This window comes from Syngnathoides biaculeatus, chromosome 5 (assembly GCF_019802595.1).
Source record: "Syngnathoides biaculeatus isolate LvHL_M chromosome 5, ASM1980259v1, whole genome shotgun sequence".
Lineage (NCBI taxonomy): Eukaryota > Metazoa > Chordata > Actinopteri > Syngnathiformes > Syngnathidae > Syngnathoides > Syngnathoides biaculeatus.
Genome location: NC_084644.1, coordinates 14,732,870 through 14,744,965, shown reverse-complemented (window position 1 = coordinate 14,744,965; position 12,096 = coordinate 14,732,870). Strand labels below are relative to the sequence as shown.

The 12,096-nt window shown below is 40.0% G+C and overlaps 1 protein-coding gene across 13 annotated transcripts in view; it reads right to left on the bottom strand.

Annotated features, from left to right (window-relative positions):
- The window catches only part of tgfb2 (transforming growth factor, beta 2), an 86,587-nt gene that overhangs the window by 21,542 nt on the left and 52,949 nt on the right, over positions 1-12,096 (bottom strand). For all 13 annotated transcript variants that reach the window (XM_061819590.1, XM_061819591.1, XM_061819599.1 and 10 more), the window contains one exon: positions 1,352-1,515. In XM_061819590.1, coding sequence (XP_061675574.1) covers positions 1,352-1,515 — 164 coding nt within the window. The remainder of the gene's footprint in view (positions 1-1,351; positions 1,516-12,096) is intronic.

The window sequence follows — 12,096 nt, the reverse complement described above, 5'->3', positions numbered from 1 at the left end:
AACGGGACAAGCCGAAAGGAAAAGAAGATGTCTTAGTGTATTACCAACCTTGGAAACGGTGGTCAAGCTCTTCTCAGGTCATTGACCAAGTCCTGGCGTGTAGTCCTGGTCCTCACCTTTCTAAGGATCATTGAGACCCCACGAGGCGATATCTTACATTGGGCTCCAGTGTGATTGAGATTGACCATCATGTTTAGCTTCTTCCATTTTCTAACCCTTTCCAGCCACGTGGAGTTGTACAATTTTGTCTCTGGTGTCTTTGGAAAGCTCTTTGGTCTTGGCCATGTTACAATTTGAAGTCTTACTGATTGTTTGGGCTTGACAGGTGTCTTAATGCAACTAACGACATCACACAGGTGCATTATATTCAGGATAATACATGGAGTGGAGGTGGACTTTTAAAGGCGAACTAACAGGTCTTTGAGGGTCAGAATTCTAGCTGATAGGTTTTCAAATATTTATTTGCAGCTGTATCAAACATCTAAATTGTTTAAAAAAAATCATACATTGTGATTTCTGGATTTTTCTTCTAAGATTATCTCTCTCTCACAATTGACATGCGCCTACGATGAAAATTTCAGACCCCTCCATGATTTTTGTAAGTCGAAGAACTTGCAACATTGCAGGGTGTTCAAATGCTCATTTTCTTAACTGTATTTTACAATTGAAAAATCTCACAGCTCACCAACAAACAAAAATGTCACAAAAATTACTGTATGCACTTCCTGCCATCTAATACAATAGCATTTATTTGTTATTTGTCTGTCACTATGCTTCACTAGCATAAATTGATCAACCAATATTCATAATTTCTTGTAAATGTTTTTTGAGTAATTCAGTGAAATTTAATAATTTCTCACAGTTCACCTGAAAAGCGTTCATGGTACACTTACTTTATGTACCACAACACACTGGTTGGGAAACACAAGTTTCGACTTTAAGCAATCACACTAATCTAAGGGATAACAGCTTATTCTAAGAAGCACCTGAAAAAAACATTTAGTCAAGAAGAAGTTAATTCTAAATTGGTAAGATAGTTGGTTTAGCCTTTTATTTTGTATTTTAAAGTGGTTTTTTTTCAAATGAAACTATTACTACATTTATTACTACTATTACTTCAACTATTGACAGTAGTTGGCACTCGTGATGCCTTTTATTTATAATGTCACACCACAATATTAACACCATATTTCCTCAACGAATGACTTAACCGCAATACATCCAGGGTTCTTAAAGTTCTGGATGCATTTCATTTATTGAAAACAGCCTCAACTTCGACAACCATTTTCTTCATTGTAACTCCTTCAGCAATCTCAGTAAAGTAATGTTTGGGGCTTTGTGGCAGTATTACCTGGTATAGTTCAATACGTTGTTCAGATACTCTTGCACTAGGATTTTGAAGACGAAAGATTCTCAGCTCAGCTTTCACAAGATTGGAGGCATTCTTCTCCATGGAGGACACATCAAACATTAGTCGTTTGAAGTAAGGGTTGAATACACTTGGAGAAATAACATCTGAAATACAGGGGAGTTGATTAATTAGTGTCTGACAGCCAAAGACATTAGAAGGTTGGTGACTTTTAAAAACATGAATTATTAAAAATAATTAAAACTAAAGCAGTCATACAACTTCACTTTTTGCTCCCGTATCCTCATATCATCTGCACTATCTGTTTTTCAATTGAACATACATTTCTAGTTTTAACAAGGAAGTTTACTCAATCTTCTGATGGTTTCATTTATCACCTGGTTAAAATATTATTGCTTCACATCCATTTTTACAGGTGGCTTTACCATCGGCATTGTAACAGAGATAGCCTTTGACATACTGTCCAGTACATAGAGTAAGTATATAAATTAAACAGGCAGTGCTGAATAAATTTAGAATTATCTGCCATAAAAGACTAGCCACCATTGGGTTGTTTCTTGATTCTTTACTATTTCGGAATGAATGACTGAAGAATTTAAAACTGAATTTAATTAATACCCAAGTATGCGCCTCTCACTGGTCTTCACTGACAACTACAAAAGTAATCAAGTGTAACTTTCAACAACTAAAACAAATGTTCTGTTCAGGCAGTTAAAACAATATAATATTAGAAAATAATTAAAGAACAATAACAATTATAATAGCATTTAAACTGGTACACTTAACTAATAGATCACATTCACTGCCATTGATAGCTTTAGAAGTCAAATATCCATGTTAACTGAGAAGGCTGGCAGTGAATAAGATTTTTAACCATTATAGAAACAAAAATAATTTTATTAATTACTCAATTGGGATTATTTAGGGCAGTTGTGGCATGTATCTTGCATTAAAGGGCCACTGTCATGAAATGCAAGATGTTATTAATGAAAAAATGGCAGCCGAAACTGGACCCATGCGTTTTTTTGCACCACAAAACATGATTTTGACGTATACAGTTTTTTTGTAACTCCTGCCATGAAAATCCTCTCGAGGGATTTGTTTTCGAGAAGAAGCAGGAAGTGACGTACATGGCAGGACTGGCTTCAAGTGGACTCGTTTGTTTCCATTAGTTATACCTCCGGGAAGGTACCTCATTGTTCCTTCGTGTTAGTGAAAATGCCGGCTCGTTGCATTGCTGGACATTGCTTGAACACTCGGGAGGATGGATTTACCCTTAATAAGTTTACAAGAGACCTGGTTCGTCATGAAAAATGGATTGCACGGGTGCAAAGGATGAGAGCTTTATGGGTTCCAAATGGCAGGTAGGTGTGTATCCAGCTACAAAAAAAAAATAATAGTTTGGGGCGGACCACGTAATCGCTCTCTAATAACATAACAAAAGATCCGCGTATGTATGACAGGCATGCTAAATGTGTTGATGTCAGCGTCAGACGACGTCGGGTTCGCCAGGGCTCGCGGACGGCAGCGGCTATGAACAACGCTCCCGACAATGGCACACTCAGCCGCATGCAACAATGATAAGCCACCTCGGCGCTGAAAAAGAGCCACCCCGGCTGAGGCGCTGCGTCCGCCGATCATATATATATATATATATATAATATATATATATATACACATACACACACCACACATATATATATACACATACACACACACATATATATATATACACATACACACACACACACATAGATATATATATATACACACGTATATATATATATATATATTATATATATATATATATATATATATATATATATACACACACACACACATATATATATATATATATATACACACACACACACACATATATATATATATACACACACACACACATATATATATATACACACACACACATATATATATATATATATATATATATATATATATATATAATACACATACACGTATTATTAGTTTCCATCCATCCATTTTCCTAGCCACTTATCCTCACAAAGGTCATGTGAGTGCTTGAGACTATCCTAGCTGTCATTGAGAAGGAAGCGGGGTACACTCTGAACTGGTTGCCAGCTAATCGCAGAGCATGAAGAGACAGACAACAATCACACTCACAATCACACCTAGGGGCAATTTAGAGTGTCCAATTAATGCATGTTTTTGGGATTAGGGACGAAACCAGAGTGCCCGGAGAAAACCCATGCATGTACAGGGAGAGAACATGCAAACTCCACACAGGCTGGGCTGGGATTGAACCCGAGTCTTCAGAACTGTGAGGCCAACGCTCCACAGCTCCTTCACCGTGCCGATAATAAGCATATTAAACATAGTTATTCATCATCAAAATTGTGGCTTTTGAAAATGCTGACTGGCTAGTAACTCTGAGAAACCAGTAGTCACAGTGGCTGGTTTGAAAATAGTAATGTGATGTAATGGACTGTGAAAATGATAATGGAAGCGCATTACTTTGTGGCATGTTAATCTGATTCTTCATTAATACAACTATGCTCTTTTCTCTTGATGTATTCTATTTTGTGAAGTGAACCTGTCCCTTCTTTAACAAACAAACAACCCCAAAATATTATGCTGCCATCCCTGTATTTCAAAGTTTGCTGGTCTTAAAAGTGGTGATCTTGGGCTTGCAAGACCCCCCCAGATAGGACCGAAAACGGTATCAACATGTCTAACCGAACACATACAAAAACTGGACATTCACGGCAAAGTGCTGTGCACTCTGTGTTCCGATAGGAGCTCACCCCCCCCACCCCCCATCGACAGACATTTTCAGTGTTTTTCCAAATTGGTCATTCTCATCCCTGAATAGTGTAATATTGCCCTGAGGGCTCAAAACAATAGTGTAATATTGCGCCAGTAACTTCACTTGGTTGTGTGGTGTTGTCCTTTTCGAAAAGAACTTTGGTGTCAGAAGGGGCGTTGGAAAAATGAGAATATCTCGGTTGTTCGGCTTCCGTAGTAGCAGGCACTGCGCGTTTTCAACGGTGGAAGTGATGATGACGTCAAGGACAGATGACGCGACTAATATGGCGACCACTTGGATGTCGAGGGACACTCAATTGCGCAATTTTCTGCATGGATGACGCGCTCTCCAGTCACACTTTTTTTCCGTATAGACATTGAAGTAAATACTGTTATATGTATTTTTCATTACAATATCTATTTTATAATGTTTATAGGGATGACACCCGGGCTTTAACTATAGTAAACCAAGCAGCAACAGTAGTACAATAAGCCAAGACTAATGATGTTCTTGTTAACTTCCTTCCTGTCAACAGATAAACTCAAACTTCCAAGTCCAAGCAGATCTCAATGTAAACTGTTTACACAAACAGCTATAGACCCTTGTGAATGAGTCTGCTGTGCTTGACACCAGACTGGCTGCATTGAGTAGAGGTTCACCAAATTTCACCTACACTCATCCAAATTGTGAATAGCAGACATTCAGCGGAAACACATAATATATCTCAGTACCAATCAATACCAATATTTTCTGTGTTATCGTGGAAAAATGATTTGAGATAATACAACTTGCACATATCCATTCATCCATTTGATTGTGTGGCTGGTAATGAGGAAGTTAGAGCCTAAAACAAGTAATCTGGATTTACATAACATAAAGTGACACAAATAAGATAATTTCATTATGGGTTACAGCAGTGTAAAGATACATTTAAAAAAATACACAGAATTGAATGACCCCAGATCACAATCAGCCCTCTTCCAAATATAGGTAAGTTAATATGAATACAGTATCTGCCATTGTGTTCAGGAATTTATTACTATGTTAGTGATCATGATAAAAGTATATCATTACTACGATAGTTGCTGTTAGGATTGTTTTATCATGTGTTAGTTTCTGTTAGTCTTAGTCTGAATTGTTCTCTTTTTGAGCTGCGTGCATGTCTTGAAGTGTGACCCAGTGACACCTGGGAGGCAATGCCCCCCTGCCGACCTCAAGCTGATACCCCTGAACACTGGGAAGCGATGTCTCCATCCTGACCTCAGCATGTTTCCCTTCTGATGTTAAGCAGATACTCCTCAACACTGGGATGAGATAACACCTTCTACCGTAAGAGGATACCCCCAAATGCCATAAACATGTCTTTAAATAATGCCATGCTTTTTCTCTTGTGGGTTTATCAGGACACTATTGCAGCCTTGAAAGAACATGTACCTTAGTGTTTATGTGATGTTAGTGTAGCCATCTGTGTCAGCATTTTCACTGTGTAACCATGTAACCCTTTGACCTGAGAATGCAATAAAAAGAGCAGACAGGGACTACCACTTTGGCAGTCTGAGGGAGCGCACTCACACAGTGTGTCCCCATTTGTTGTGTAATTAGATATGACATTTGTGCAAATGTCATATCTCATTTGACCATAGTGAAACACAGACCTATGTGGGTTTGTGTGTCTCAGAGAGATTGTTACATCATCGAGCCCCTCGTGTCAAACATTGAACGCCGAACTACATTTTAGTTGCTGTTATTATAGTGACCATGACAACAAAGGTTACCATCCTGATTGTGGTTGAATAAAAACTATCCATTCATCCATCCATTTTCTGAGCTGCTTATCCACACAAGGGTCACGGGAGGGCTGGAGTTTATCACAAGTATCATCGGGCGAAAGGCGGGTTGTACCCCAAAATGTGGCCAGCATATCATAGGCCACACATAAACAAACAACTATTTGCACTCACATTGAATTCTACAAGCAATTTAGTCAACCTATTTTGCATGTTTTTGGCACGTTGGAGGAAACCTTTCCAGGCACATTCACAGGCAAATGGAAGCGGTGGACGTTAGGCAGATCATTACATCACTGTCTTCAGGAGAAAACTCTTTAAAATGATACAGTGAAGAAAAGACGTATTTCAACACCCTGCTATATTGTAAATTCTCCCACTTAGAAATCATGGAGGGGTCTAAAATTTTCATCGTAGGTGCATATCCACTGTCAGAGAGATAATCTAAAAAGAAAGATCCAGAAATCACAATGTATGATTTTTAAACAATTTATTTGTTTGATATAGCTGCAAATAAGCATTTGAACACCTGAGAAAACTAATGTTAATATTTGGTACAGTAGCCTTTTTTTCCAATCACAGAGACCAAACGTTTCCTGTAGTTGTTCACCAGGTTTGCACACACTCCAGGAGGGATTTTGGCCCACTCCTCCACACAGATCTCTAGATCAGACAGGTTTCTGGGCTGTCACTGAGAAACATGGAGTTTCAGCTCCCTCCAAAGATTTTCTATTGGCTTTAGGTCGGGAGACCGGGTAGGCCATGCCAGAACCTTGATATTCTTCTTACAGAGCCACTCCTTGGTTTTCCTGGCTGTGTGCTTCGGGTCTTTGTCAGGTTGAAAGACCCAGCCACAACCCATCTTGAATGCTTTGACTGAAGGAAATAAGTTGTTCCCCAATATCTCACAATACATGGCCGTGGTCATCCTCTCCTTAATACAGTGCAGTCATCCTGTCACATGTGCAGATAAACACCCAAAAGCTTGATGCTACCACCCCCATGTTTCACAGTAGGGATGGTGTTCTTGGGATGGAACTCATCATTCATCTTCCTCCAAACACGGTTAGTATGACCAAAAGTTCAATTTTTTTAAGTTTAGGAGCAGGGTTTAAATTATTTTACCATGGAATAGAAGGGAAGAGAAAAGGAGTCGGGGTTATTTTAAAATTCCATTTTGGTCTCATCTGACCACAAAACTTTCTCCCATGACTCCTTTGTATCATCCAAATGATCATTGGCAAACTTGAGACGGGCCTTGACATGTGCTGGTTTAAGCAGGGGAACCTTCCATACCATGCATGATTTCAAACCATGACGTCTTAGTGTATTACCAACAGTCACCTTGAAAACGGTGGTCCCAGCTCTTTTCAGGTCATTGGCCTAGTCCTGTCGTGTAGTCGTGGGCTGATTCCTCAACTTTCTAAGGATCATTGAGACCCCATGAGATGATATATCTTGCATGGTGGTCCACTTTGATTCGGATTGACTGTCATGTTTAGCTTCTTCCATATTCTAATGATTGCTCCAACACTGGACTTTTTTTCACCAAGCTGCTTGGCAATTTCTTAGTAGCCCGTTCCAGCCACGTGGAGTTGTACAATTTTGTCTCTGGTGTCTTTGGACAGCTCTTTGGTCTTGGCCATGTTACAAGTTTGAGACTTACTGATTGTATGGGGTGGACAGGTGTCTTTATGGAGCTAACGACCTCACACTGGTGCATCTGATTCAGGATAATACAAAGAGTTGAGGTGGACTTTTAAAGGTGGACTAACAGGTCTTTGAGGGTCAGAATAGACAGGTAGATAGACAGGTGTTGAAATACTTATTTGCTGCTATATCACACAAATAAAATGTAAAAAAAATCGTACATTGTGATTTCTGGATTTTTCTTTTTAGATAATCTCTCTCACAGTGGACTCGCACCTACGATGAATATTTCACACCCCTCCATGATTTCTAAGTGGGAGAACTTGCAATATAGCATGGTGTACGAATACTTATTTTCTTCACTGTATATAAACTTGTCATGAAAATAATCTAAAGCAAATATTGACATTTTACCCTCACTGTATGTGTGAAAAGCTACATCACACTGATGGGCCTAAACAAGAGTTAAGGAGGTGGCATCACATGACAAATGGCATTGCTTCGCCCCTATTAGTTTCTCCCTTTGGGCTGATGTCATTTTAGGGCTGTCACAGTGACGACACTAGGCCCCTTGACTCTTGTAATCCGTCACTTCATTACTCATGACTCCCATTACCTCACATACCAATGGTAAAGTACTAAAGCATCTGTTATTTGGCCAAATGTTAAATGAGCACTGAAAGTTCATCTATTTATTAAATGGTATGAGTAATAAATCCTATATGGAACACAATACTATCTAGTAATTCATAAAAGCATGAGCATGAGATTAGCAACAAGGCTTGAAAAAGGAATTTGTAAAAATGTGAAACCACAGAATATATATACAAACACACACACACACACACACACACACACACACACACACACACACACACACACACACACACACACACCACACACACACATTCTTTTTTCCTTTCGGCTCGTCGCGTTAGGGGTCGCCACAGTGTGTCATCTCAGATGAACGCATATTTGTTCTGCCCTTCCTGACGCAACCCCTCTGCATTTTAGCCAGGGAGAGAAGCTTAATGTCATGATCCTGCCGGTCCAGCCTGGCTCTTCAGGTGCCCGTGTGGTCGCGCTGATTGGGAGGCGTACACCTGCGCCACATGCTGGCTGATTGGCTCCGGTGTATATAGGACCATGGAGACGACTGCTCCGGCGTCAGATCGTTGCAACTAGCACTCCAGCACTCCCATATCTCTGATCGTATTCACGTGTGTACCAACCTCCGCCTGTTCTCCGACCGACCCCGTAAGCCTGACTTCTTTGACACTTCTGCCTTCCTTGATTGATCTCCCGTGTACCGACTCCTGCCTGCCCTCCACGCCCGACGTCCTGACTACCGCTGCTGCACCTGACTGGCTGCCCGATCCCCGACCTTGGAATAATAAACGTTTTTCCCGAATTACTTCTGCGTCTCTCGACTTCTGCATTTGGGTCCTACCTCTGTATCGATGGGTCGTGACTATTACAGCACCTGGTATTCCCAGGTGGGCTCCTATCCAAGTATTAACCAGGGCAAAACCCGCTTAGCTTCCGAGATCTGACGTTCACAGGGTAGCGTGGCCGTAAGCCGGAGATATATATACACACACACACACACACACACACACACACACACATTTTCTTTGCCGCTTATCCTCACAAGACTTGCAGTGCTGGAGCCTATCCCAGCTGTCAACGGGCAGGAGGCAGGGTACAGCCTGAACTAGTTGCTAGCCAATCGCAGGGCACATGGAGACAGACAACAGTCGCACTCACAATCACACCTTGGGGCAATAGGGTTAGGGTTAACCCTATTTTTGGGATGTGACTGGAGTGCCGAGAGAAACCCCACGCTGGCATGCGGAGAACATGCAAACTCAACACAGGTGAAACTCTGGTCCTCAGAACTGTGAGGCCAACACTTTCCACCTGCGCCACTGTGCCACAATGTATACTCCACTTGACCATAACCAACATAGCGTGTCATAAAAAAGGATGGAGATGGAAAGATAGAAACCCGTTATCCTCAAACGATACAACACAGGAATGACAAATCTGCTTTCCTGAGTGAACAACTTAATGGAAGTTACATTGTAATGCGACTGTACATTGTTTTGCTGAAGGAAAAGCACCAATAATAGTCAAGAGAAAGAATTCTGGCGGGCAGCGTAGCTTCCCAGATCTTGAGAAATGAAAAAGTCAATTGATTTTTGGGCTTGAATCCAAAATTTCATACTTTGTTTTCTCCTTCTTGTCTTTATGAAAACTTACAAAAATGTGGGATCGATTCAAGTGTTAATTGACCATTGACTATAAATTTCTGATTGATTTCTCTTTTGTCCAAATATTCTCAAAACATGGTAAAGAAGAAGGTCGTTAACGCATAACTTTTTTTTTTTTTACCTTGATCCCTCATTTTTCATGGGTTGTAGATAGTACTGTATTTGTTTTAGTTTGATGTTCCATCCATCCATCTTCTCCCGCTTATCCGAAGTTGGGTCGCGGTAGCTTTAGCAGAGATGGCCAGATTTCCCTTCTTTGATGTTAAAATATATACTTAATGTAAAGTTGAATAATATTTGATAATATTTTGTTTAATTTTAGAGTGAATAATACATCCAGACTGCTGTGACACAATGTATCAATATGTGGTAGCAATGTAGTCCCCTTACCTGTATTGGCCAGAGTCAGTCTTCCTGAGCTCTTTAACTGTTACATTTTGGAGCTGACTAAACCTTTGTATCTTTCCATACTTCCAAGGTTTCTGTAGAATAGACGTTATGGTACAGCTGACCCCAATTTTACAGGACATTTGAAGTACTGGTGGTGAGCTGGAGTTTATAATATGAAAGGATCATTATAACCTTGGCCATGTAGGACACCTGCAGTGGGCACACATCTGCTCAAGAGGACACAAAGAACAATTTGAAGTAAAATTGTTTCATTTGGAGACTTGATATGAGGATTGACTGGCAACCAGTATACTCCCCTTCAGCTCTTTGTTACTGACATATGGCCATGGGAGCATTTTTGTACCAGTTCCAGTTTTATTTTCCCAAAGCTCAACTCCTATCAATGGCCTGAGCAGGTGACAGCCATAATATTCAACCCAAACCATGATCTTAACAAAAAGAGATTGAAAGTGTGGGAATACATAAATGAAAACATTTGCAGTGAAATAATAGCTAACTGTGATCCTGAGCTGTTTGGAATTCAGCTGTGACTCCTTTTGCAGATGTTTCAGAAGAACTGACTTGGCCTGAAGAAATCCACATGTGCTCTGTGACTCCTCTGTGCAGTTAGTGGCTTCTGTCATCGACATCCTAGTTGTTATCATCTTCTTCCAGATGGTAGTTTTATTGAGTGTTTTTGCAAACACTTTGAAAATTGTAGTTATTGTGAAGATCCTTGCACTAGAATACACTGTATTCAAGTATGCCTAACATTAGATAACTAATTAATTAATTTAAGATTGCCTGTTGTTCTATCCTGAGGCTGGAGATTGTGTGTGGATTTTGTGATTTGCTACTGGATGCAACTGTCTACAACCTCAGAATTTTAGAATCGAAAGAGATTGCATACTTGTCTGCAAGACTGAAGTTTTGGGAATTAGAAGTAAAACTATTTGACCTACTTTTGAATATTTCTCACTGCCATAAGACATGCACAGGGGTGAGAAGAATAATGGTGCATGAATAAATAACCATTAAAAGTTAAATATTGATGTGTATGAATTACGATAATATGAAATGCATTGCCATACGCCATTATATTGTATTTAAAAGAGACAGCATACAATACAATACATATCCAGTGGCCTTCAATAGTATTGGAACAGTGAGGCTGATTTCTTTATTTCTTTTAATCTTATGTTGTCCGTTTTGGTTGGATTGGGTTGGTTTTGTTTTCATTGTGCCGGGACGCGTTAACGAGGCAAATACACCAACAAGAAGCTCCCTTGGCAGCAGGTCCCCCTCTGCGCCTCATTTATGTTAATTATGCCATGTATTTAAGCCTCGTATTTCGTGTCATTAGTTGCCAGTTTCAGTCTCTCAATGTGCAAAACTGATAGAGACATACCCCAAGTGACTTGCAGCTGTAATTGCAGCAAAAGGTGGCGCTAGAAAGTATTTATGTAAGGGGCCCAAATAATATTGCACGCCCCACTTTTCAGGTTTTTATTTGTTAAAAAAGTTTGAAATATCCAATAAATTCTGTTCCACTTCACGATTGTGTCCCATTTGTTGTTGATTCTTGACAAAAAAAAAAAATATATATATATATATATATGTTTATGTTTGAAGCCTGTAATGTGGTGAAAGGTTGAAAAGTTCAAGGGGGCTGAATACTTTCACAGGGCACTGTAGATTCAGATGTAAAGCAATGCCCAACTAACCGACCCATTCGTCTGTTTACTGAGCCGCTTATCCTCATGAGCATTGCAGCTGTGCAGCGGCCTATCCCAGTTATCCTCGAGCAGGCGGCGGGGTACACCCTGAAGTGGTTGCCAG